Here is a 27885-nt window from a genome sequence, read left to right on the forward strand (position 1 = left end):
TTTCCTTTACGCAGATGTTTTAACTTAATCTTCACCACACGTTTCCCGAACGCATCGTAAATAAAGTATAAAGTACACTTTATATTCTACTAAAGTTTCAATTAGCTTCATGAAACCCGAAGTAAATCGCGCTTAAAGAAACGTGATTTGTGCGGGAAGATTTGCTTCAGATGTTTTATTTTTGCGGTCATATTTTCTCTGTTAGGCCTATTTATTAATTTGGTCAATCTGATATAAATAATATCTAACAAAATCTGTCAAATCGGTTAAGTACAGAATTAAAACTATTCCCTTTTTAATATTCACATTGTTTAAGTGACACATCAAAACCGAAAATAACATCTTACAATAGACAGCTGTAATGTTAGAGGACATATAAAACAGTCTCACCTGAATTATTAAAACGATTCCCTTGTGGTCTATATCAAACTAAAAATGCATATTAGGAAAAAACATGGACTTTACAGCGGAGACCAGTCCATTGCATTGTCCAAAATTAGCTATTAAGGCCTTGTCACTGTAACCAAATTGTGAGCCAAATAATAAATGAGATATGTCTTTAATTTTAACTGAGCATAATCGAGAGAAAAAAATCGCATTTCATATACAGGTAGTCGATGCAGATTTCATATCTTATGTTGAGAAGAGCGAACGTCAGTGGCCGCGCTCAGGCGGGGAGACTGCGAGAGGAGAGAGATGAGACCTCGGACCAGAGGAACACGGGTGTCAGTGATGCAAAGATCTTTGGGTTCAGAGGAGATTGCGGCACCACCCTGTAGTCAACTCCATTGATGCTCTCGCCAAAGAGTAGCTCAAACTGCGCTGATAGTTTTGCACGAGCTGGGAATGCGCACACGGCAGGGTGCAGATTTGGCTTTCGTAGACACCTGCTGTTGCATCATTCATTGTTGACAGGCTTAAAACATCTTAGTATGTTATATGGGCCGACAAAAAATTCCAAAGAGTGTGTATAAATCACATGAAGGCTACTTACAAAACCCTGTTAAACATTTTCATGAATCTGTTCCCAATGTTTTAAAGTAATGGCTCACTGGGTCCTTTCTGCACTCTGCGGTGGTAGCTAAACCTGCATGTCCATATCAATGGTGATAGGTGAGAAGGGTAGCTGGTGTACAAAGCCACACCCATGTTCAGCAGAAGTGTCTCTCGTTGGTGAAGCTTACTGACTCTCTTGTCAACCTCTAATACGTCAAGAGCAACAGCTGTCTTCCTCTCAGGGTGGGATGCTCTGGGACAGTTGGCAGCTGGAGAATTGATCAGACCAGAGGGAATTTAGAGCTGATGCTCCTCTAAAATAGACACCAGGCTCCCTCTTGTGGTAGGTTATAGGAACGGCATGTTTGGTCAAGCAAAAAACCTACAATACATTATTGTAATTTTTAATATTATGGTAACTGTTCGTGATATTTTATTATTAGAATAATCTATTTTTTACTCCGTTGAAGCCTTTAAGTGACAGTTCATTAAAAACTAAAATTCTGACATCATTTATTCACTCTCTTGTAATTTTAAACCTGTATAATTCCGCAAAACACAAAAGGAGGTATTTTGAAGAATGTTGGTGACAAAAAACATTGGTACACAATGACTTTCATTGGTTTTGTGTCCATATAAATCAATGGGGAACAACAACTTTTAGTTACCAATAATCTTAAAAGTTCATCTTAAACTGACCAAATTTCTTTGAGGATAGTTCACCTAAAATAGAAATTCTGTCAATTGTTCATCCTCATGTCACTCAAAACCTTTATATGTTTTTTGTCAATACAATGAAAGGCACTGTGGTATCGTTTGGTTTCTTCAAAAAAATCTTCTTTTGTGTTCATCCTCAAAATAAAAGTGGTTTGGAATGAATCTTCGGGAGGCAGGATCGTGATTTTCATAGCTACTTAGAAATAACAGCAGGTTTTCTTGTGCTCACTGTACTGCCAAGTCCTAGCAAAACAAAATGAGAGCATGAGGTCATGCAAACATTGAGCTATCCAATCTCACTTTATTCGATCTTTGATTGGTTCTGGCTCTGGTATTTGGCTCATCACTCCTGTGTGATTCATGGCTCATCCCAGTTTTAACCATAAAGTGCAGTAGAAGAAAACAAACATGTTTTTAAGGGACTGCAATACATGTCTGTGTAGTAATACCGATTTAAAGGTCAAATCTAAATGATATATCAGTATTGAATTATACAATATAATTTATTACGCTACACTCTTTTGCATCTTATTTAAAAATGAAAGAAATAAAATTTGTTACGTACAAAAAAAAAATGCATACAACAGACAACCATGTATTTTTGGTATTTTTATTAAACTTTTTTGTTTCAATCTTTCAAGTAAAACAATGTGGAATTACAAGGGAACATAAGGAATGTAACAAATCAGAACAGAGACAAATCGAAATGAAAATAAGACCATCACCATATTCTACCAATTCCCCAAAACGTCTCTCTGTCCAAAGAGGGCAAAGAAAGCTCTTACAACTCACTTGACTGCCATCGTTCAGCAAATTACAAGATATTCTTCTTCAAGAGTTTTTTTTTAAAGTGTCTCCTACCCACCTTGCATCAGTCCCTCCATAAAAAAGACCAATGCTCAAGGAATAAAAATAGCTGACTGTATCGATTTTCACCGGTTGAACTGATTTCAGTTTTGGTTGCACATCAACAGAGATGGTGTTTTTATGATAAAGGGTGGAAAAGTTTACTACACTTAAAGCACTACAGATGTCCAAACCTCTATATGTTAACATGGATCTTTGTGCAGATCAACAGGCACTCTCATTTGATCAAACTCATTTTAGATTCAGTTTACAATTTAATGTGTAAAGATGATCATAATGACTAACACTTTGGGAAAGAGTGAAGAAAAATAGCAAGAGGATGTCTTCCATCTCTGTACGGCTAGAATGCAAATGACGAGCAAATTTCAAGATTTATCACAAGCTCAAGAGATACAACATTCGAGCTTACAAAATTCAGCGTGAGGTACTAGTAAAGATGACAAGATGATGTCCAGCAGAAAATAAAAGAACCTAAATCACATATGCACTCCAAAATATGGGATGTGCAAACATGGAAAAAGCAGGCAGCAGAAATTTTGAAAAGAAAAAGACTGAGACATACACAAGACAGGTGATCTAAGCCAAATAGCAACTCCAGAATAGTGCAGCCCAAAAAAGAAGTCACATTTATAGACCTGCCCTCTTCATACCCTGGAAGATAATATAATTTTCTTAATTTATCAACTGACTTGAAACAAACAATAGTCAAATAGCTGACAAACATCTCGAACGCAACAGTCTAAAAACTTTACAATTGTACAATCCCCGCCCAAACGCTTAGCGTAGCATTACTGACTCTCCATCAATACCATCTGCAGCACAAGTACACGATCTATGCGACCAATCTTTCAAAACTTCACATAGTATTCCAGTCTTTATGATTACAGTACATAGTGTGAACAAATAATAAATCTTGCCTCTTGCCCAGCTAATTTGAAGTCTTAAAGTCTTTGTGGAAGGGTGAAATAATATCTCAAATTACTAGGACCGAATCATTATTGTCCTACATCGACAGACCCTTTCCACACTATAATGGCTTGACATAATATAGCTGAGAGGGCAAAGGCGAGGTCAGATCTAATCACAATGTGCAAAAGATCTTTTTCTGTCTCTCACAAACAACTCAACTATGGCCTCCATAAAACCCGCCTTCTTTCCTTGTTGCGGTTTTAATTCCCTAAAGAAAATTGCTCCTCTCCTGATCACGTCTTGGAGTGTCGGTGTTGAGAGGATGAAGAGCGCGTGTTGTTAGCTGGAGTGCGTGCCTGAGCTGCTGCCAGTGCGGCTACGCTCCTGAGAACCCTGTCAGGAGTCCCGTCACTCGATCCAGCACTGATTTCAAGTTTCTCATGCTTTTGAGACCGCCTCCCTCTTCTGCTCTCCCTCCCTCTACCTCCGTTGTTCTTCTTCTGAATACTTTTGCCTCTCTCTGTATCACTCCCGGAGGAGGCAGCTCTGGAACGAGAGCGGGGCGGCTCCGTACTCTGTGAGCTTCGACTGTGAGTGCGCTGACTGCTGTTGCTGCTGCTCCGACTTCTGCTGCTGCCGGCTCCTCTTTCACTGCTTATACTGCTGCAGGCGCTGTGACCCCATAAAGACCTGGTTTCTCTATTCTCATCTTCACCTTCTTCCTTCGGATCAGACAACTTTTTCTTCTCCTCCTTTTTAACTCGTTCAGTTTCCAAGGGGGGAACGAGACTGCCTGGTCGTTGCCGAGTAGATCGGGCTGCAGAAGACTGAGGCGATTCAGTCGACTGACTGGGAGTTTGTCTGCCGCTCCCTGCTTTGCTGTTATTGGTCTTGGGGGAGTCCTGTCCAGTTTTGCCCTTGGGGTTACTGCCCTTGTCAGAGGACTGTGGCTTACTTTGCTGCCCAGCTGACTTATTTTTGGGACTGGGTGTATCTGGTCCTCTTCCCCTCATGGCTAAAAGCTTGGCTGCAGCGTTGAGTGCCGAACAGCGTTTACCCAGTACCTCTGGTTCGGGTGAGGCTGAAGTGTTGGATTTTTGCATTACTTTTGAACTCGCTTCACTGCTGGACTCGCCATCTGTCGTATTGGTGTTCTGAGCCTTCTTGTCCGACCTTGCCCTTTGTTCTTTACTCCTCTCATCGTTGTTAACAATCCTCTCGTCGTTGTTAACAATCCTCTCGTTGTTGTTAACAATCCTCTCATCGTTGTTAACAATCCTCTCATCGTTGTTAACAATCCCCTCATCTTTCTCCAGCTGTTTTTGAGCCGATCTTGTCAAACGCCTGTTTCTGCTACTGGAGTCCTCAGAGTCTGAAGAAGAGGAGGAGGATGATTTAGACTGTTGTTTTTGAGAAGACCCTTTCTCGGTCTTCTCTTTATCAGACTTGATATCTTCCCGTTTCCTTTTCACAGGTCTCTTAACCTCCCCAGTCTTTTTGGATCGAAATGATCTTGTACCACAGGAGGATACAGAGGATGGGGAGGAGGAACGGACCGACTCTTGGCTGCTTTGCCTGCTGAGGCTTCGTTTTTTGGGCAAACTTCTGGTCTCTTTGTGGCGTTCTTCTTGTGAAGGTCCATCCTTCTTTGACATATCATCAGTCTCAGCATCTAAAATTGTTGTGCCCGAAGCATTGAGTGTTTGTTCTTTTGGCAAACTGTCAATTTTCCTTCTTTTTGGCTGAGATGAGACAACGTCGTCTTCTGCATTTCTTTTTTCATCAACACAGTCAACTGCAATTTCTTCTGTTCTTTCAATTGCGTCCTCTTTTGCTGAATTTTGGCCTTCGTGATTTTCAGATGCAGGGTCAGTTGACATATTTTGGGTTCGAGAAGGCTCTTCATCTTTCATGTCGGATGTGGACGAAGGATTCATTGTCGTCTCAGTAGGGTCGGATGGGGATTGTACACAAGTTGAAGGCGTCTGGGGTGAAGAATGTGTTGAATCTACAGCTGTTTGGATGAGTGTAGTTTGAGATTGTAATGGGGGAACTAATGTTTGATCCGGCACAGGGATAGACTGCATGACAACCGTTGACTCTAAAGGTGTAACAGACTCTTCTGGTTTCAGAGACTCTGAAGATGACTTTGGTTCAGTACAGGAAGTCAAAGCAGGTGCAGGACAGGGTTGGGTGGATGACTGTTCTGGGGCACTAGAAGGTACAGCTTCTTTACAAATGGGCTCTACAGAGGCTTGTAGAGATTTTTTGTGAAAGCCTTGTGAAGTTGTTTCAATCTGTGTATCTGCGTGCTGCAAATTATCTATGTTCTGAATACTGGCGAGGGGATTTAGTTCAGCTTCCATCTCTATGTCCGAGACAGTCAAACTTTCAGAGGCAGTGACTTGACTGCTCTGATCAAGCACAGGGGTCAAGGTATGCTTTTGGAAATCGTCAGAAACTATATTATCTGGAATTTCTTCGAGATTACTAGGAAGTTGTAGTGTAGGGGATGAAGCTGTGTTGTTCTCAGAGACACGCGCTGTGGAAGTGCTGTGTGGTGGAGTTTTAAGTGTGCTGGTTTGAGAGTCACTATCTGCAATGATGGTGTTTGGACTGCTCTGTGTTGTACCAACACTTGAAACCTCTGATGGAGGCTTATCTATAGCGTCTTCATGCATGGAAGACAGTAAAACAGATGTAGTGGTCTGGTTTGTTTGTGAATCTGGTTCAGATGTTGATGGTTCTAAAGCAGCTTTTGAGGGCGAAGGGGGGTTGAGAGTTGGAGAGCTTATTGGTAAATTTGTGTTGACGGTAGGCAAAGTCACAGGCATAACATCGGACACCGCCAAATTTGGCTCTTGGGATGAAAGAGTTTCCACAGAAGTAGATGGAGATGAGCTTGTGGGTAACTGTTCTTCTTCAACACCACAAGTTGTACTCGTTGTGGAATCTTTACGGGGACGACCCCTTTTCCGTTTTGGTGAGACAGGGGGGCTTTGTTCTGGACTTGTTTTATGGGACATCTTCCGATCTTTTAGCTTTAGAGCCCTTGGTGGTATTTTAGGAGGTCTGCCCCTTTTACGCTTCCGTGGTACGGAATTATTCACATTTGAATCAGGTAGGTTTGAAGCGCTGTCCTTGTCCGCATTAGCTTCATGTTTCTTAGGTGACAAGGCGGATCTTCGATCGATCCCTCTTCCTCTTCCTACAAACTGCTCTCCTAACTGTGCAGCCATTCGAGACTCTGTTTCCAGCCGCCGTCGTACAGGTAAGTTTCTCAGTACTGGCATGTCTGGAGAATGGTGCGTTGGAGAATAAGGAGGCAGGCTTCTCCCTGGACTAGACTGTGATGGAGAGGAGACCTGTTCCTGCACTTGTTGTGGTGGGGAGGAAGCTAAAGATATGGTTGTTGATTTGGGAGGAGAGTCTTTAAGAGTTTGACCGGCTCCATCAGAAGAGTGAGAACCTGGATCTTGTACTGGCTCTGCCTGTTCAGTCTCTTCGGATGAACCCTCAGTGTGCGCTCCTCCATTTCCGCTAGCGCCCCGTCGTCTTCGCCTTGGCTCTTTCTCTTCAACAACTGTGACGAGACGACCTGGTAGCCTTCGAAGAACCTTGGCTGATGGAGAATCTTCAGGAAGACCCTTGAGGATCTCTCGCTCAGCTGACTGGCGCTTTCGCGGGGAGCGAGAGTTAGGTGATGTCAGAGTAGGAGAAAGTGAGATCTGGCCATCGTGATCAGAATGATGCTCAGAAGAACAGATGGAGTCTGACGATGCAGATGTTCTCCTATCACTCTTGCTTTGCTGAACTGAATCAGACAGTACCTCTTCAACATTCTCCTCAGTGTCATCTCTGCAGGTAGCCGATAATGAGGACTGCCCAACAGAATTTCTGTCCATTCCAGGAGATGCAGCAGATAAAGGCACAATGCTTGATGGAGAGTTGGGCTGTGGGTGGGGAGATGGCATACTTCTGTTTTTTTGGTCTGAACCCTGCAAAGTAGGAGACACTGTTGTGGAATTTGAGAGCTGCTGGTTGGTTTGGATTTTCTGGTTTTCTGAAGATTCGGGTGACACAGATTCTTTGGTTGCCCCTCGCCCACTGCAATGCTTCTCAGGCACTTCTTTAAGTAGGGGTGTAGAGTTCACCCATGCTCCCCTTCTGCTTTTTTCCCTATCTGGGGACAGCTGTGTTAGGGATATGTCTTCAACAGGGGTTCCTCTAAGCCTGCCACTGACCCTCGTAGAAGGAGCACCCTTCTCTTTGTGCTTTCGAGGGCGCCGTGAAGGAGTAGGTTCTTCATTATTGGGAGGTAAAGAATCTTCGTCACTGTCAGATGACTGATGCAATTTCAATCCTTCTTCTTTTGCCTGATCTAAACCTTTCCGTGCAGCCTCAACCTGTTCCTATAAAGTTAATAGAAATGCTTTAAATATCCAGCTAAACATTGTGTCAAAGTGAGGATACTGGTTTAATGATTACCTCTGCCTGCTTTAGCTCCTCCTTGCAAATGTCTTCAAGAGAAGCTTCAAGGAAATTCATGGCATATCGCTCTATGGGAGTGAGCTGTTCAAAACAATGACAGAAGAAAGTTATAATGTGGAATCAAGAGGTAAAAAAAAATGTAAATAGAAAAAGAGACCTGTTCAACTAGAGCAGCAATTTCCTGCTCGGCCTTGGAGAGCTCCTCTTCTTCCTGGTCTCTACTATCTCCATCATCAAGAGGGATGTTCTCATTAAACTCTGCCAGCTCAGCCACCTGCTCAGCCTTGGCTTGAGATGCAGCCACTATATCCTCTTCGTCCTCAGCACGACAAAGTGCCTGGTATGAAAACAAAAAAATTATATATGTATTTTAAGCTGGTAAAGGAATATGTAAAACAGGTATGCTACAATACAGTTCACCCACGGTTCAATAAGGACCTCTGTTTATGGCCCACAGTTTTCAGTTCGGTTCTGATGGCTTCAGCACATTAAAGTGTTTTTTGATTGTTTGATGCTTACGTGACAGGAACAAAAAACTATTTTACTGAAATTCTCTTTATTTTACTTGACTTATTTTATTATCTTTAAGCAAAAAACAACTTGTACAAATTACTGGTGTATTTAATAAATGTAAAGATTTACACTGGCAGCTCACAGCAGGTTTTGGTTTACTGTTCAAAAACACGGCAGTAAAATAAGCTTCTTGAAGAGGTTTTGTGCTTCAGAGTAATTAAAATTACGTAATGCAAACTTGCGATTGCTGTAATCGAAGTAAACGTGTGCTCAATGGGAAAGGCCAAAGATAAAATATTATTAACAAGGTGCATCACTGCCATTGCAATAAATTAAAAGGAATGCAAGGCTAAATAGCTGCTTGGAGGCGCTCTTGCCAAGACATTAATAGCTGTCCGGAAGGCCACCAAGTGGCATTACTAACGTTAAATGGACTTTGGCATGGTGCTAGAAGAGATGCTCTTGCTGCATGTGGTGAGAGCAACCCGAACATGCTGCTTTCGTATGCAGTGTAAAAAGACATTTTTGATGTGCCAAATTTTTACATTATCACTTTAGTACAACGGTCATTAAATTAAGCCAGCTCACATCTGTTCGTCAGCATTATACTTGACAACAGCACATTGCTTCTTGTGTTTCAGGCGGAGTCTCGCTTCACCGCCCGACCACCACTCGCTATTAGATATTGGGGATGCGTTAATCTATCTCAGCATACAGACAAACACGGACAGAGCCAGTTCACAATGTAATTAAGCACACAGAAAAAAATTAAACGCAAACCGGAAAACCGCAATTCACTTGGACGTATTGAACCGTAGAGATCGTATCGAAACGGTTCAACATTATATTCAGTATTGTGGCATCCCTAATAACAAGCCAATGTAAATGAAAACTGCAGTGTTTTTAGTCCGTTATAAAAAAAGAATTACCTGTTCCAAAATTGTGGTTTGCTGTTTATTGATGGACTCATCCTCATCTGACTGAGGTACACTTGCCTCCGCTTCTTTTTTCTCTGCCTCGGACACATCAAACAACTCCCTGATAGTTTGCTGTAGAAGTGAGACCATGGGTTAAATGTTTCACAGTTGAAGGCCACGTTATAACCATACTATAGAAAACAAAATCCAAATAAGTCCTACCTGCTTGAAAAAGGTTGTGGTGAAGTTTCCACCTTCAATAGCCATATCTCCCAACATCCTCTTCTGATTGGCCTTTTTTAGAATATTTTCTTCAACTGTACGTTCGCTGATTAGCCTAGACGAATATATAAGATGTATAAAATGTGTTTCTCAAACCAATGCTCACAAACAAACACTTTTGATCATCAGATTTTCTATTTAAATCTATTACAATAAGTCACAAGCAGTGCACAGTATGAAAACTAGGCAAGGATTTTACCTGTAGATGTGAACATCTCTTGTCTGTCCAATTCTGTGACACCTGTCTTGAGCCTGGGCATCCATGGTTGGATTCCAATCACTGTCATAAAACACAACTGTATCTGCCCCAGTCAGGTTAACACCCACACCTCCACTGCGAGTGGATAGGATGAAGCAAAATATACGGCGATCTGCATTGAAGCGCTCCATTAGGGCCTGTGAAGGAGACAAATATTGCAAGTGTCAGAGCTGAGAGACAAACTGTACAAGAACCAAATTTACAGTTAGACACACGTGTCAAGTAATAGGAAAGTCACAAGCAAGTATTTACCTGTCTCTGCTCTACACGTGTGCTGCCATCCAAACGTAGATAGATGTGCCCATGGTAGTTGAGGAACTGCTCAAGGATATCCAGCATACGTGTCATCTGAGTGAAGATAAGGACTCTGTGTCCTCCTCCCTTCAACCTTCTAAGCAGGAGATGGAGTGTCTGCAGCTTACCTGCACACAGAAACATCCATAACGTCTTTTAAAAATAGGCAGCTACTGACAAAAAAAACATGATTTATACATTTAACATTCACATACGCCTGCAGTGGGTGACCGCTTCATAGTTTTACAGCTCTATTAATAGTGTGTCAGTTCTGTCATACATTCGCTTGCAATGTACACTGTGTAATTAGGGGCTTGGTGCACACTCGTTTACTTTTCCCTTGTTTACCATAGCGCTCTATGTTTGTCCACGGATCAATAATTTCATCCACTTGTTTCATTTGCCCTGGCTAAACGTTGTTTATGTTAGAAAGATGGCCAGTACAGAGTCTCCGCAACAGTTCCTATGTTTAATGCACTCCTTCCTGTCTTTATTAGTAAAATTGACATTAGATTAACAATTAATAAATAATGTAAATATATACCTCATTGTCTAGTCTTGTTCAATTTAACTTTAAATAAATTAAAAAAAAATGTAGTATGGTATCGAATATCTATATTTTTTAGGTATTGAATCGAAGTTAGAAATTCCAGTATCGAGGAAAACACTATAACAGTCCATAGAACCGTATATGGGAAAGTTGTGAATTGTGGAACACACATTGAGGACAATCTCAACTGTTACCATGGCAAATATGGAGTCTCTTACCCAAACTCTATAGCACCACCACCAGTCCACATACATTTTTGCCTATAACTTTGAACCGTAAATCCTTGAAACAAAAGTATTATTTTCTCTGAACCCTTGGCTTATGCTGATTCGATTACATGATATGACGTAATTTTATCTAGAGACGCTGCAGACAAAAAGTATTAAAATATTTTTGATAGCCCAATCTGTTCTCGCTTAAAACCAAGGAGGAAGAAAATCTTCAGACTATGAGCAGCACTTACCACAATCATACTGAATAAGCCTAAGGTCAGGAAACTGTGTCCTCATGCTACATTGGATGCGATGTAGCTTGCGCGCACGTGGGGTGAGATGTGACGATAGACTGGATGTGAAAAGGGCTTGTTGGTGCCTGAGGGAGGGAGGTGGGTGGCAGCTGTGCATGGTGATCGGTTTTGCCTCAACTGGAGGAATAACAAAAGCGAACCTGTGGGAAAAAACACGGGAAAGGATTTAAAAAATACTTGATGCTCCAATTAAATTCAGACTCATGACTTTATTTACTATATAGATTTTGATGTTTTATGTACATTTAAGTTAAGCTGTGAGACATACCTGTCTAAGACATCGGTGAGAAGTTCAAGCCTCTTCTCTGAGGTGTGGATGGCTTCTTTCAGCGCTTTGCTCTTTTTTAGGTACTCACTGGAACGCTGTGATTGGGCAGTGAGGCAGGAGCTGTTCCCAGAGTAACTCCAACTGCCTAGAATGGGATGTGCTGGGGATGAACAAGGTCCTGGGAGGAAGGTTAGAAAGTCCAAAACCTCATGGCCATACACGGGCTTAGCACTGCAATGTAGATCGTTGACGCGGATGATTTGGGTGACTCGCTCGTCTCGCTGGGCTTTTCGGCTGTCTGCTAGCCATGACTGTAAGAAACCAAGGTGACGAATCAGTGAAAGATGTTGGTACACAGCGAAAAATTAAATGTCATCGATTTCTTTACTTAAGAACTAATGGCTGAAATTAAATATGTACATTGTAATGCACTGCAAGTGAATTCCCCCAAATATATAAAATTGGGGCAATAAAAAAAGAATTAACCAGATATTTTTAGTATTAGATATTACCATATAGAAAGGGGATCGTGGTGGTGGTGGCAGGGGCTGGACGCGCGGACGCTGAGAAGTTGACCCGCTGCTTTGAGACGAGGATGCAGGCTTAGGAGTGCTCACGCGCAATGTAATGACATCACTACTGCTATCCTCACGTGTTGATAATGAATTCACCTTTGCTACTGCAAACAGAGTTTGTTAATACACTAGTTAAAACTCTACTAATTACAATTCTTCTGTGTGAACCTGGACCAAACTTACCTGGTTCTGTGTTTGGTGCTTGTCCCTGTATCACTCTCAACACAGGCCTAGTGGGTGGTGGCAGGGTTGAAGCAACAGTTCTAGGTGGTGCGGCGTAGACCGGAGGTCGGTGTGGCGGCTGTGATAAAGCCGGTGCTCTGAGAGCAGGGTTCGGTGTGCCATGTGGATGCAGGGTTACTGACTGAGGAAGAGCAGGGCGAGGAGATGGATGCACAGCCAGAGTAGGGACGGATGCGGCGTCTTTACTTGTTGCCTGGCGAACAACAATCTTTACAATCCCAGGCCCACTTACCATAGATGTTGGAACTGAAATAAGCAAAGTTATAATTAGTTACTGCAAAGGATATCCATCTGTAAAGATCAAATTATGAGGTATCAAAAGATGAAACTGTCAAAAAAAATGCACAAATCCAGAATTCCACCGGAATTCATTAGATTTAAAAGAAAACAGAAGCTCATTAAACGGCTCCGGTAGTTTATAAGGTCTATGGACCTTATAAAATAAATGATTTAACCTGTAAATTAAAAACAAAATATTTCCTAAACTTGAATGTAACTTCTAAGATAAAGTTCCAATACCTTTAATCCAACATGAGTTATTCGGTTAGTAGCCGACAAACCATAAAAAATTAGTCGCCACATGCCGTTACACACAAAGAACCAAAGGAAGAATACTCATGCACATGCTCTGCTAAGAAAACAGCTAGCGTGGTACCCGGGATACAGGTTGTACCCGGACATGGATGATCTCAAGGACAGCACAAGTACCTTGAGTAGCGGTGAAAGGTACTGCTAGTCCAGAGCAGGTTGGGGTTGTGCTGGTTGGGTGGGGAATTGCTGAGCTGCTACCTGACTGACTAACTGTGTGAAGAACTGCCACCTGAGCTGGCTGACTAATAAGGTGGTGCTGCCCACTACTGGTAACCAGATGCATTATGTTTCCTAAAGGGCACAACCACAGAAGAAAGTGTTAGCCTCCACCAAACACTCACAGAAAGACTGAAGGCGTGCAGGAAAAAGCGAAACCTGTCATAAGCAGGCAGTGGATCAGTTCCACAAGCAGACCATTCTTACGCTTTTATTTATTTGTGGAAGGCGGTGGTTACCTTGGATGGGACGTGGTTGAGGCACAGGGACTTGGTGCAGCTGGGTCCCAGACAGTGTGAGCTTGTTGCCCTGAAGCTGGAAGGTGACTGGTTTACTGCCTTGGGAGGACGATACAGGCCGGCCGGCCAAAGAGGCCAGCTGAGCAATACTGACCACCTCTCCAGCTGTACATGTGAGACAAATAAATACAATTTAACTTCTTACCATTAGATAGTAGCAAAACAAACAGTTACAAAAGAGTTTTAAAAGGGCATACATGGCAACCGAGCTTGCATATCTGGGCTGAGCAGAACTCTCTGGGTCATGACGGTGCTTGCTGGTTGAGGGGGCGTGGACAAAGCCGAAAAACTTGAGGGTGCTGACGGGCGTACAGTCACTGGGTGGGGGGCAGGAGGCCTTAATGCAGGTGCAGAAAGAACGGTGCTAGGAGCCACTGGAGCTTTGGGAACAGGTACAGGAGTAACAGGGCAAACTGAAACAGAAGTAGAAAGTTAAACTCTTCCTGTTTGTGATCGTATGAGAGTAAACATCATGTTGCTTGCTACTCAAGCTGACCTTGAGGTGATGGCTGGGAGGGGGCCTGGGAAGGGGTGACCTCTTTGATTAGTGGAGGCTTTGGAGTCTGAACCACAGTGGTGGAGGGACCCAAAATTCGCGGGGTATTAACAGCTGAACGCCCTTCAGATTTAGGTAAGGGTTGGAGCATCCTACAAAGGCATGAAAACATGGAAATTATTAGGTGATGATTTGACCCAAGACGTACAGTACATGTGCACTGAACTGTTTTAAACAACCCACCTGTTGACCTTCATGCGGACAGGCTTTGGTCTGGGAGGAGGATCAGGGGATTCCATGATTTCCTGAACAAGCTGACGTGTCACTCTTCTCTGAGGCAGGAAAACATCTGCTTGGTATCTCGATACACGTTGCTCCAGACAAACCAGGTCAAACAAGGACAAGTCACAGCGCTTTGAGAACACAAAAAAGACTGATTAACCTTCACTGGAGTTTACAGACAAACTAAAGATTTGCATAGAAATAATGTGCAATAAACAAATATTTATTTATTTTATGTTTTTAATTATTCGATTTACTTCGGTTTACAAGTTAACCGTTTACCTCAAAGGGAGATGTCTCAAGAGCCCGCTGAACAAGGGAGGCAGTAGAATAAATGATAGGATGTGTGATAAAGGGGGACTGTATGGGCCTCGGATCAAACAGGTTGGGGTGATTACACACTTTCCTCAGCTGCATCAGGATGTTGATCACAGACATGAAATGACCACTCGCCAAAGTTTCTCGTGTACTGAAAAATAAACACAAATAAGATAATCGTCTATAAGATGCATTCAGTGTTATCCACAAACAAAGGCCTGTTCTTTCATGCCAGGCACACCCATATCTGCTTTCCCCGAATACTCACGAGGCCTGAGCCATGAAGTCATCGTAGAGAAACCGCTGTCTTTTGGAGAGTCGACAGCGCACCACATGCTCATATTTTTTGGGCATTTGTTTTTCCACATCTATTTTGATTCTGCGTAGCAGAAAGGGTCTTAACACCTACAGGGGGAGATGGAGAGAAAGAGGGGAACCTTATTTAAAGTAAAATTGCTCAAACTGCCTCCCTATAACAATAATTAAAAAAAAAGAGGGAAAGATCATAAGATAAACATGGGACCATTTTTCTTGGCATTTCAAATGCAATTTATTAAATCAAATTCATATATTCTGTGTTGAACTGTTAATACCTTGTGAAGCCGTTTGACTAAGCCCTCATTGTACTCCTGGCTCCCTTCAATCATGCCCGTGAGTGGGTTGGAGAACCACTCTTTAAACTCACGATGGGACTGGAAAACGTGCGGCATGAGAAAGTGCATGAGAGACCACAGCTCCATTAGACTGTTCTGAAGAGGAGTACCTGTGAGCAACAATCTCCTCTGACTGAGAGAAAAGAGATTTAAGAGAGAAATTATCGAACAAATCATTACATGGTGATCACAGTGTCTGCATTAATTGGGTTTTATACATAAGATGTAAAGAATAAACATTTGAATAGGGCATGTAGCTATAGTTAAAGAAATTAGTAAATTTTCTGTTGTACCTGTTGAAGTTGAGCAGACTTTGCCAGCGCTGGGACTTAAAGTTCTTGATATTCTGGGCTTCATCCAGAATTAAGTACCTCCATGACTTGCGCCTAAAAGCCTGATGATCTTGCAGTACAAGCTTATATGACGTGATGCAGACATGGAAAGCATTGGGTTTGGTCCAGCCCTGAAAATAAATGAAATGGATAAACATTTTAAAATCATGATAAATGAAAAGCTAAAATAATAAAAATATTGAATATTAATGAGTATTGTTTTTAATACCTGTCTCTTGAGTTTACGCTCTTTCTGGCTGCCATAATAGGTTAGGATTTTAAAACCTGGGCACCAACGTTTCAACTCCATCTCCCAGTTGAGCATTACACTGGTGGGTACAATAATCAGATGAGGACCCCAATTGCCTGAAAGAGAAAATTAAAATTTGGAGGAACGTTTGTACCGCAAACATCCACCACACACCAAAATCACACCAAAAGATAACGCAAACTTATGTGGGATAGGCTACCTTTTACACAAGCTAGATGAGCCAACAGTGCAATGGTCTGGATAGTTTTGCCAAGTCCCATTTCATCTGCGAGAATGCCATTGAGTTTCTTCTCATTCATGGTGACCAACCAGTCCAGTCCAATGTGCTGGTACTCACGCAAGTTACCATGAAGCAGAAAGGGAATTGGTGTTTTGACCTTGAATAAAATAAAAAAATTCAGACAAATGCAGTTAGTTCTAAATGAAATGTCCTTAAAGGAACAGTTCACCCAAAAATGAAAATTCCTTCATCATATTCTCAACCAAATATCATATATTCCAAATATAAATGTTGTTCTGATGAACATAGAGAAAGATATTTGGAAGAATGCTTTGAAACCAAACAGACCTTTGTCAATACTGACAACCATGATAGGAAAAATGACAATGATAGACAAAAGTGGCCAAAGAACTGTATGCTTTCCTACATCCTTAAAAATATCTTCTTTTGAGTTTAACAGAACAAAGAAATGTATAAAGCAATTTTTCCAACAATGGTAGTCAATGGTAGACAAGAAGTATTCTTTCAAATATCTTTATCTTTGTTCATCGTATCAAAAATGTATACAGAACAACAAGTTTTTTTGGGTGAACTGTTCGTTTAAGGTGGTGGTTCTGAGGGTTCGTGCATACCTTTGTTGTTGCCAGTGTATACCCTTTAGGTTGAAGGCTTTCCGCAGTAGCAGCAATGTGGCTAATCTCTTTCTTGGGTCGTGGAGATGTAGGCACAGTGGGACTATGATCTCCCTCTCTCAACAGAACCTCCATTCCCTCCCCTCCATCATCATCCTCCTCCTCTTCTTCTTCCTCTTCACTCCCCTGCACGTCGGCGTCATGTTCTTCATCACTTTCTACAGCCTCTTGGGAATCTGAAAATTGAGAGAACCAAAATTTATAATCTGTTGAAGAAAACTTTCTACACCAAATTCTTTAGTTCATTTCTATTATAAAATATCAAACTTTGTATAAAAATTGTAGTTCCACCTGAGGAGGAGCTGCTCTCATCAATACTGTCCTCTCCTTCAGTCTCTTCCTCTGCCTCCTCCTCAGTGCCCTCTGACTCTTCGGAGGAGTCTGGAGATGCAGAGCCTGAGGGCTCCTCGAAATCGGAGGCATATGCTCCTCTGTACTTTTCTAGAAGATCTTCCATGCTCATCTCCCCTGTGAAACAAACCAGTGATCATATGATCTCAAAAAAAATCTGCCTACAATTAAACATTCATCTCAGAATTAGGGAATGTTATATTTCTAAATAAAAATGACAGCATCTCAGTTACCCTCTCTAGCAAGGTCACCAAGTTCCTCTGAATGATCTCCTCCTCCTTCAATGACTTCCTGGGCTGCAATTGTGTCCTCTTCATCTTCCGCTAAGAAAAGAGAAAATTTAAGTTCTATTTCCTTGCCATTAGGATTTCCCATTTGGTAAATCTCTACATACCATCCTCTTCGTTGGCACTGAATTCCTTATCTTCATCTTCAACAGTCAATGGGGTAGCATCGGAGGCCTCTTCTTCCGATTCCACATCCTGTGCAATCAAATAGATCTATGTTAGGTGAAAGTTTAAATAATATGACGCTATGCTCATTTGAGGCTCTAATCTGAGAGGGCTGTTGTACCTGGGGCAGAGTTAAGGTGCTTAGTAGCTGGTCCAGGGGCAAAGTGCCCTCCTGTCTCAGTAACTCTATCTCTCTCCTCTGCGTCTCAGCATCATTTCCGTCTTGTTGCTCTTCCACCTCGATGGTCTCTTCATCGTCCTCCTCCTCACATGGTGGCTCAAAGTCTCTATCTGTGCCACAAAAGCAACAGTTTAAAACAGCAAGACTAACACTGAAATGTAAAAGTAAATTCAATGTGTTTGGAAACGTGAAGTGGTTTCATCTTTAAATAGATTTGCATTTAAGTGAATTTACTACAAAACTATCTCAACAAAAGAAAATTGCCACCAAAAGTATGTGGACACTTGTGGCGCATTTCCACTGCATGGTACCTTCAGGTTTAGTATGACTCGGCTCAGTTCAGTTCATTACACTTCGGCTCACTTTGCTTTTCCAAAGCAGTTTAGTAGCGCTTCAAATTGGGTGGGGATTATAAACGTATCGTCATTGTTCCGCCGCCTCTACTGCCGTAGTGAACGCGACAAACACACGCACAACACAGGAGTAATGGAGCATATCGATGGCAGCAAAACAAAATACGGCTAAGATACCAGAGAGTTTGGGAAATCTTAAAGAAAAGAGCAGACAACGATGATTTGGTTTGCTCGATGGCGCACGAGGATAAGCTAAAGTAGCATTTAGTATTGCGTTATGGGTCTCAATCTCTATTTACCGTCACAAAGCATAAAATTAAATGCCAATTTTACTTATTAAAATACGTATTCATGTGTTGCAAATCCAATCAGTGATCTGTGTGTAAACCCGTCACATTTTGGTATTGGTTCAGTATGCTTGGAACCTCAACCAAGGTGGTACTAAAAAAAAGTATCAGGTACTAGGTACTGTACCCAGTGGAAAACATCCCAAAAGTGAGCTGAACCGCACCGTACCGTCCAGTACTATGCAGTTGAAACCATTAGTGATAGAAAAGTAAAAATTCTGTATCATTTACTGTCTTGTCATTTTAAACCTTTTTGACTTCTTTTCTTGCATAGAGCAAAAAAGAAGATATTTTGAAGAAAGTTTGTAACCTAACAGCACTCGCCCCTATTCATTTCTATTGTATGGACACAAAACCAATGCAAGTGAATACGGGCAGTTAACACCTTTGTGTTCTGTGGAAGATAGAAAGTCAAAAAGGTTTGAAATGAAAAGAGGGTGAGTAAATTATGACAGAAATTATATTTTGGGGTGAATTTTCACTTTAAACCATATCCAAATATCCAAGAATGTCACGGCATTAAAAAAAATAAAACGGCTGCATTGATTGTGACGGTAAACACACTTTTAATTGTGAACAAGGACACACATGAGCACACAAACAATAACTACTATACCCAAAACACTTTATGTTGTGATGTACAAGTAAAAAAACGAGTTAACAAAAGTTAACAAAAGCCAGCCCTCACCATCATCATCAACATTATTCGGCTGTGACTGTTTGGATGTAACTGTGACGTCTGAACTTTGTCCAGGATCGGCCTGCAGCGACTGACTTAACAAGTCAGAGTAACGCTCCGTCTGACCCACAATAAAATCCAGCTGAAGATCTAGGGCCTTCTTCCGCTTCTCCTCTAGCCTGGACTGTTGTTTATACTGAACTACCTAAAAAACAGCAACAAAACAGCATAAAAAAATCAACACTTAAAAAAGATTTTTGATTTCCATTAGAAATGTTTTAAGGTGTTTACAGAATAAACCCAAGCTTTACCTTCTCAACGCTGCTCCAGAAGGATCTGACCTCCTTAGCAATAGAAGAAGCAACTCTTCTTAGTTTGGCATGCTCTTCACGCTTTGCTCTCTCTTCCTTCTGCCTAAGTTCCTCGTGGTGGCGCATCACCATCCGCACAACCTGAGAAGAGTGTCCAATTGGTTAGAAGCAACATCAACAATTATCACATTTTAAGAGAAGTGTTGTCACGATATCAAACTTCGGACCAGTCAGTATTAAATGTGACAATACTTGCATTTCTCGCTATCATTTTTAAAGCTGTTGAAGAGATTATGAAAGACCTCTGTTGGCCATTGTTTTTCCAAACTCATCGGATATGTCTTTGAATGGCTCCTTACCGAGCGTTTGCGCAACCAAACCTGGAAGCGCATGAAATGACCATTGCATCGCACTCTCTAACGAGCACTTAAACAGATACACACAGAAGCGTTTGATTTTGACTGATCGATTTTCAAACGCTTCCTAGTGTATCTGTGTAAGTCTCAACCAGAGGTCTTTCATAATCTGTTCAACAGCGCTCAAAATGATAGCAGGAAATGCAAGTGTCAGTAACATTTAATACCGACTGGTACCGAAGTTTGGTATCATAACATCACTATTTCAGAGAAGAACTCTATCTTACTTTTCGGGCCACTCCTCTTTTCCATCGTCTTTCTTGAGCGAAGTCTGCAGAAAGCCACTGCATTTCCTCACACAGGTAATCCCACTGCACTTTGGGCCGTACTGGTTCTGGTATGCGAGACAGACGTTTTAGAGACCAGAAGCCTTCACGTTTTAGCGAAAGGGATCGATGCTCTATTTCCGCCTCCTGTGAAGAACACACAAAATGCTCATTCAGACAGGCAAGTCCTAAAACCATTCACAGGTGAGAATACTAAAACTTAGAATACAAGTCTCTCACATGTTTTGCCAGTTCGGCCATGTCTGTATGCTTCTCCGAGCGAGATTTTGGGGTGTTTGTTTGCTCTGACTGAGAACAGCCACCAGAAGCCTGGGAGGATGTGGAAGGTGTGTTTTTTCCATAAGAGCTTCGTACAGGTGAGGCTCTGTCCGCTTGGGAACGTATCCAGTCAGTGGATGAGGGTGATGGAGATGCACACGGTACAGGGGAGGTGGAAGGAGTTGAGCCTGTCGCGACCTTGCCTGCAATCCACTGGCAAACCTTGGAACCGACGAAAAAAAGCAGAGAACTTGAATGCATAACTGAACAAAATAACTTAGTGTGGAGTGCAAAAGACTGAGAGAGCGAGGAAAAGGAAGGAAAAATAAGTCCATTTAAACAGCCAGGTCTACAAGGACATCTTGGTGATCAAACATATAAACACCACCCTTTGTGCTTAAGAAAAATACTGAAGGTGACAGAACAGATGTGTGTACTCAGCCTTACCGCCCAGTCAGGTTTAGCATGACAAGACAGGAATTTTTAGGACAGTGAGTTGGAAGAGGCAGAATCTTCATACAGCCTGACACCTCTTACCTTCAATAAAATCCCTTGTCTGTCTGTCCTGCTCTGCCCATGCTGGAAAACACACATGGCTCAACATACAGCCAATAAGTGCACTAGCATCAGATTACGGCTTTTAAACCAGTTTATATTAGGAATATCTGAATTAAGAATATTTTTCTCATTTTCCTGACTACCTCCTATAAGTGTTAAGATCTCAACAACCGGACAAAAACTTGTTGTAGGGCTGCACGAAATTGAAGAACCCTATTTAAAAAATCAATTTGAACTATATTAACAAAAATAAAAAAGTAGAAGCCAAAAGTGATGTCCGTGAGTGGGGTACACTTGTGCTTTATTTGCTTTTAATGCTCCCTAGATTAAACTTTCAATATATGAGGTGCACTGCTAAAACTGTACAAAACACTACATTTTGAAGGTATTTATTGGACAAAATTATTTGGAAAAAGCAAACTACATCATATTAGGAATGGGAGTTTTCTTCAAATATACAAAAAATTAGCAGAATAACAAAAAGCCCTGGAATTAATTTATAGATTGACTAAAGTATTATCAGTTTTTACTATTTGTTTATCCTCTTAATATTTGTTGATCCTCTTCGTAATTGGTGAGCTATTCTCAAATCCAGGTCTTTATAAACTTTGCACTTGTGTTGTATAACATTTTGCGAAGCCTTCTTGAATTCTTCTAAAGCTGAACTTTAGTTTATATCCCAAGTACAACTATGCAAAATGAATACAAAGTTTTATAAATCTTAAAGTGACGGTTCACCCAAACATGAAAATTTTGTAATCAATTACTCATCCTCTTGGCATTTCAAACCTGTATGACTTTCTTCTGCCGAACACAAAAGAAGATTTTTGAAGAAAGTTGTTACCGGCACCTATTCACTTCCATTGGTTTGTGTTCATACAATAGAAGTGAATGGGTGCCGACGCTGTTGGGTTACCAACTTTATTTAAAATATCTTCTTTTGTGTTCTGCAAAAGAAAATTATACAAGTTTGAAATGACAAGAGGGTGAGAAATTGACGACAGAATTACTTCAATATCATAAAACATCTTAAAACATACGTTTTAACAAACGTCCACTGTTAGACATCACTTTTGGACGCCACTATAAATGTTTCACATTTGTGACTAACTCTCTCTTCAGCTCTTCAAATATTAAAATCAATAATTTATTGGAAACCATTGTGATATGTACATATGCGATATTTCAATATACTATGCAGCCCTAGAGTGCACGTAAAAGCAGCACAATTTGGCCGTTAAACCATTTTCCAATATTGTTAAAGCTATATTAGGCTACTTAAAAACCTAAACCATTAAAAACGAACTTTTACCTTATTAGGTGCTGGACTGGGCATAGCATTGCTGTTATCACTCTGAACCTCCATAGAGCTGTCTGCCTCTCCATCACTGCTTTCCTCAATGGAAGCATCAAGCGGCAACAGAATGCTGTGGTGCGTGTCTTGTGCTGTTGACATGCGTTCATCCAGTGACTGCTGTTGCTCCAGCTCCAGTTCACCTCCCAAAGACATTGAATCTAGGCACGGTGTGCCTGCTAAAGCCTGTTTAGACTTATTCTCACTGCACTCATCTCCAGAAGATGAAGGGAGAAGGCTTTGAGATTCATGAAGTATTTGTGACAGTACATTAGAAGTGGAAATAGTTTGAGAGACTGTACAGTCAGCAGCTAACGTGTCATCCTTTATTGTGGTGGAGGTGTTATCATGCAAAATGTCTTCAGTTGCATCAGTTTTGACAAGGCACTCTGAAGCTATAAATGATCCATCAGAGGGACTGCCAGTTTTGACAGGCAAGTTTTGCTTGTTGGAGATTTTAGCAGAAAGGGAGTGAGGTTGTTTAAGGACAGGGCTGTCTCCCTTCTTTAGGATCAGTAGCTTGGGATCAATCATGCCACAGGACAATGAAATTAATGACACACCCGGTGTATTTTCCATCACCACGACAGACTCTTGTTGGTCTTCGAGCGTGTGGCCGATGTGAGTCAGTGTGTTTACAAGATCGGTGGGACTTGAATCATTTTGCTTGACAATTAAAGTTCCTTCTTTTTGCGCAGTGGTCAACTCTTCTGTCAGTTGTTGGGTATTTGCATTAGATGAGGTGTGAGTGTCTAGATTACTCTGGATTTGTGAGAACTGAGGTGTGAACTCCTCCAATGTTTCCATCGGTTCCACATCTTGTTTATCTGCAAGTTCCTCCTCTTGATCTTGCGTTAACAGCAGCTTAACATCACCGTGTATGGAAGCTGAGGTAAAGCACGGCACGGTGCATTCATACACTGCGACGGCTGACTGGGATTCAGTGCACTGCACCAGAGAATCCGTGCCGGCCTCTATCATCTCTTCATGCTCTGTGTCACCACACTGACCATCTATTTCGCTCACGACCAGCCAGGTATCCTCCATATCTGGCTGCATTAAAATACCAACATCTATCAAATCTTTCACTTCAACAGTGTTTATTTCAGACAGAACTTCCGCTCTCTCTTCCAGCATCTCTTCCACATCCACGATTTCCGGTGTGTTGTTTAAGCATATCTGGATCTGTGAGAGTTTATGATCTGCAGGAACTGACTGTTGTACTTGTTGGACCATACAGTCAATGCTGGCCTGAGACAGATTCGGCTGCTCGGTTCCTAAACTTTCTAAAGTCACACAGTTCTCAGTTTGTGTGAGCAGAATGCTCCCGTCCTGTTGGTGATTCGAGGACATGGATATTTCTATATGTTTGGCACTGTCGTTCTGTTTGAAAACCATGACCTCTGACATTTCATTCACTATGGGGACTTGTACATTGCCTTCCCCAAACAGCTTTGGTTCATCAACAGAAATGTCATGAAATACTTCTGTAGCAGCCAAGTTAGAACACAGCTCTCCATCCACAGGAAGGTTCTCATTGCATTGCCCTTTCCCTACATTAATTTCTTTACCTAAGTGACAACCTTCGGAGGAGTTTTCACACAGAGAGCTGAGCTTTTGCGAACCCTTTGAATTTTCACACGGGGTGGGCAAACAAGGTGTTTTAGGAAGGGAGCTTGCATTTGGAAGGGTTGTTCTTTGTGTGCCAAATGCCGATTCAGACTCCTGCTTTCTTTTACAGCAGTCGCCCTCATCCAGAAGGTCTGCCGTGCTGTGCTCTCCAACTTGTATTGATAATGTTGATTCCGAACAGAGCGAATTTTCACTATATCCCTGTGTTTCTCTCTTAGCTGCTTTTGTTGCTGTATTAACGCCACCCTCTTTTGTTTTAGGTAGCTCTTGCGTGACATTTTCCACAATGTCCTTAGAGTCATTACGTGTTGTACTTTGCTCCTGTGTGACAATAAACTCGGATGAGGGGACATTCTGATTTGTCTGAAAATGGAGGGATGTTTGGGACTGCACCATGTCTCTGTGTTGTTTGTGATCTCTGTTTGTTGTCTCAACTGCACTTGAGACCACTGGGGTGACACCAGTGGCTCGGAAACAGGGGCTTTCTCCAGGTGTGTTCTTTCCAGATGTGTTCTCCTGATCAAAACTGGCCTTGCATTCCAACTTGATTGTCTCCAGAGGCAAGGATCCCTTTTCTGTCTCAATAGGTGCAGAGACAGTCCCTGAATCTCCAGGATGTTGGCTCCAATCTTGGCAGTGGCCTGTGCTGGATTGCGCCGCCATATCACTCTCCTTAATAGAGAGGCTTGTTTCGTCCGTCTTACACTCGGAAAGCAATTCTTGTTCTTTATCGTTATCTGTTCCACTCTCAAAAAGTCTGTCTGAGGGAGTCTGAGCCTCCAATGTGTTCGTAAGCTTTTGTAAGTCTTCAGCAGTAGCTGACACCAGCCCTGTTTGCACAGCTTCTTTTTTATCGTACAAAATTGATATCTCCTCTGGTTCCTTGATGCTATTTTGTTGAGTATCAGTGGTGGTCTGTTCTTTATACGTGGCTCCTGAGTCTCCTTGCTGCTGCGATCCAGTGGAAATGTCAGCCGTTGATGGTGGTAAGGGGGCAGCTGCGACTGGCTGCAGGGCATGCTGGGGTGGCCCGGCCACATTCTGCGCAACCGCGGAATTGCCACCCAGCACAGCCACTGCGGGACAGGTGCGCTGCTGCACCACCTCTTCCCCAGACTGACCTGCTTCAGAACCGGCGCTGCCACACACTGAACCTGAAAAACAGAAGCCAGAGGAGTCAACACTCATCATTACAATGACAACATATCTTTTATATGGATAAATGATTTGTTACAAAGTAACACACTGGTTATTTGATGAGACATCAAATTAATACCTGTATGTGATGAAGGACCAGTCTCTTCCGTGATTTCCGCTTCCAGGATGCTGAGATCAGGGGTACCACTACATCTGATGGAGATAAACATTAGGAGTGAAATTCAACTCTATATGAAACACAGATGAGACAAACTATTGGCAACATCCATTATGTTATCCAGAAAGAAGCAGAAAATTTATTATGCAAGGTGAGGGAAGAAAAATGAATAAAGCCAAGTCTTATTGGTCAGTGAGCCACAGCAGTTCTATCCATTTCCTTCCTGGCCTGCACTACATTGTTGGGGATGTAAAACAAGTGTAGTCAGAAAATATAGAACAAACAGTGGTTAAAACGTTGAATTTCTATTGGCTGCATATACATTGTTAAATTAGTACTTTTCATCAGCAGCCTACTGTAGGAAAGTTAATAAAGGCATTTATAAATTTCAAATGCTTTAACAGCCGGCGTTTTCACAATACATACCAGGCCAAATAAGGTACAGTCGTTTTGAAAAGACGTCCAAACATTTCAGCCTACGACTTTCCAAACGGACATATTCCCTTAATAGAAACTGTTGTAATCGTATAGCCGGTTGGCTAATACAAGCGGTTTCATTCAGTACAATAGTGCCGGTGCTTCGTGTTCAGCTAGCATTTAGCGAAGAGTCACTGCTGGACTAAACGTTATTCTCTCATAACGGCTTGTAAACTTTGGCAGACAGGTGTGCAGTTAACATGTATTGTAGCGATAACGCATTTACAGGCAGCTCCGCACGCACGAGACGGGCTGTTGGCAGACCCACACATGGGCCTTTAGCAGGCTACCAAAGCTAACACCGCACATACGCGACAAGAGAAACGAAATAACGCGGTTTCGTTCATATGGTGGCCTTTTAAATGACAGGGACTTAATGTCCTTGAATATGCTGCGCAACGTTATGTGAAATGGTGTTTGTTAGTGTATCTCTGTTTCCACACACATTGGTACATATATAAATACAAACTGTATCACGCGCACATACTGATCGGGCATAGAGCGCGCGTGCATACGTCGCCGTTGATTAGAAGTTATGCAACGACCGAAAAGACACTATAGTTCATCTTAATCCAATTTGAAAGGTTTTAAAGACTTGACACTGAACGGTAATGCATTTTTATCACATTTTCGCCCACTACAGAGGGGACAACCTTCTGACGTCATTGCGTGGTCACGTTTTACAAAAAAGCCAGTCAACTCAACTGTCTGTCATATTTTTCGTACTATAATCTATCAAATGCATATTCACGATAGTTGAAACCAAAATACTAAGAACTTTGAAGTCGTTAAGGACGATATGCAGTTATTGCGATGGAAAAACAGTTGCACTGTATACAACTGTTGTAACGTTACTGACTATGAAACACATTGGAGGCCATATAAGTACAGAAGTATTAATGTTGGTCTCAGGACATGCAGTGAGGGCCTTTTACTTTGATGTTTAAGAAGTGTGTAGCACAAAGGAAACCGGAACCTCCTGCCTTGTATAAGTTTTGGGGATAATTCTGTATTATGCCTTAGAAGCAGACTTCACTGAGTTTGGCGTTATGTTATAAACTAGCGGTTTCATTCAAACCTTTTAATAAAGGTCATTCCGTCAAATAACCATCTAAAACTGTTACTTTAAACACCAGTCTACTTGAAAGTCAACTTGTCCCGCCATGTCACAATCCCCCCAGTAACCCCATTTCCCTCCTCCCCTCCCATCACTTCCTCCCCAACATCCCCCCCCCCTTCTACCGCCGCCATCTTAAGTTCCCACCTACCTGAAATTTCCGAGCACTTTTCTTTTACTAAATTCTCGCTGAAGGAGTCGCCATCCGCTTCAAATCGCACTCAATCCGTGACGAGATTAATCCAAACTGTCTCTCGGTACCCAGTGAGGTACTGGCAGGTTCGTAGGATCAAGTTAAAGAACGGTCCGAGAGAGACTGGGTTCGGGATCGCTGAATCTAGCGGTTGCGGGGAGGAGACTTTCGACGCAGCGAAATGGAGGAGCGAACGACTGCTGACCAAGTTGCGGAGCAGATCGACATCTCGCGAGACTTGCCTCAGCGCAATACACAGACAGACTACCGAGACGGATGCGGCTGCAGACATAGTAGACGTTGAGAAAACATACATTTTCCGTCTACATATAAATGAATTACTTATTTCCCAGTTCGTAGTTCCAGTTTTGTTTTCCCTATAATTTGAGTTTTGAAACAGAGAAAAGTTAATGTATTATTTCCAGTTCGTGTTTTAACCCTTTGCCATACTTGATAGATCTTTAAGTGTCAAATGCTGTAAATTATACATATCCAGACTATACTTATACTAAGTGCATATGTGATTTGACAGCGATTTTTTTATCAATGCACATGACAAACATGTATCTTACCAACCAAGTTAAATTAAATGTGTTGGTATATGTGTATAATGACTTTGCTCAATTTAAGTAATGATTTATATTACAGAAGATACTTCATGGGTGAACAACCAGAGCAATGAATCAATACACTAACACACTTGTAAATAACCAACCATTTGTTTAATAATTAATCTTTGTGGTTTTCTTTTCAAGGGGTCATGGGACATATTTAAAATGTATAAAATTGTTTTTGCTCAAATAATTAATCCAGAATATCTTGCATCT

General features: G+C 41.8%; 1 protein-coding gene across 5 annotated transcripts; it reads right to left on the reverse strand.

The window, feature by feature from the left end:
• Nucleotides 1-2309: 2309 nt before the first annotated feature.
• srcap (Snf2-related CREBBP activator protein) lies at nt 2310-27547 on the reverse strand. Of its 5 annotated transcripts, none has more exons than XM_056770640.1 (35): nt 27017-27547; nt 25233-25306; nt 22283-25110; nt 20950-20991; nt 20374-20634; nt 20095-20280; nt 19452-19592; nt 19150-19345; nt 17702-17871; nt 17523-17610; nt 17362-17451; nt 17069-17245; nt 16718-16953; nt 16065-16242; nt 15824-15960; nt 15556-15725; nt 15203-15395; nt 14878-15014; nt 14574-14760; nt 14253-14422; nt 14010-14161; nt 13711-13926; nt 13454-13618; nt 13116-13289; nt 12348-12653; nt 12102-12268; nt 11590-11900; nt 11259-11461; nt 10204-10373; nt 9892-10088; nt 9633-9747; nt 9423-9542; nt 8138-8317; nt 7978-8061; nt 2310-7901 (listed from the first exon to the last, which is right to left on the reverse strand). In XM_056770640.1, exons 3-35 carry the CDS (start codon nt 24617-24619, stop codon nt 3783-3785), a joined length of 11775 nt encoding a protein of 3924 aa, XP_056626618.1. In that variant the 5' UTR covers nt 24620-25110; nt 25233-25306; nt 27017-27547; the 3' UTR covers nt 2310-3782. The 5 variants fall into 5 exon arrangements, with proteins under 5 accessions (XP_056626618.1, XP_056626617.1, XP_056626619.1 ...); XM_056770639.1 differs by having other exon boundaries at nt 12102-12265; nt 27017-27070; XM_056770641.1 differs by lacking the exon at nt 27017-27547 and adding an exon at nt 25698-25822.
• Between the last annotated feature and the right edge of the window lie 338 nt (nt 27548-27885).

Source organism: Triplophysa dalaica, chromosome 17 (assembly GCF_015846415.1).
Source record: "Triplophysa dalaica isolate WHDGS20190420 chromosome 17, ASM1584641v1, whole genome shotgun sequence".
Lineage (NCBI taxonomy): Eukaryota > Metazoa > Chordata > Actinopteri > Cypriniformes > Nemacheilidae > Triplophysa > Triplophysa dalaica.

Coding starts and splice junctions, on each gene's coding strand:
- srcap (XM_056770640.1), bottom strand. CDS start 24,619: ATGGCGGCGCAATCCAGCACAGGCCACTGCCAAGATTGGAGCCAACAT. Junction 17,872..19,149: donor GAATAATGTTGATGATGATG/GTGAGGGCTGGC, acceptor TTTGTGGCACAG/ATAGAGACTTTGAGCCACCA. Junction 11,462..11,589: donor CTCACCGATGTCTTAGACAG/GTATGTCTCACA, acceptor TTTTTCCCACAG/GTTCGCTTTTGTTATTCCTC.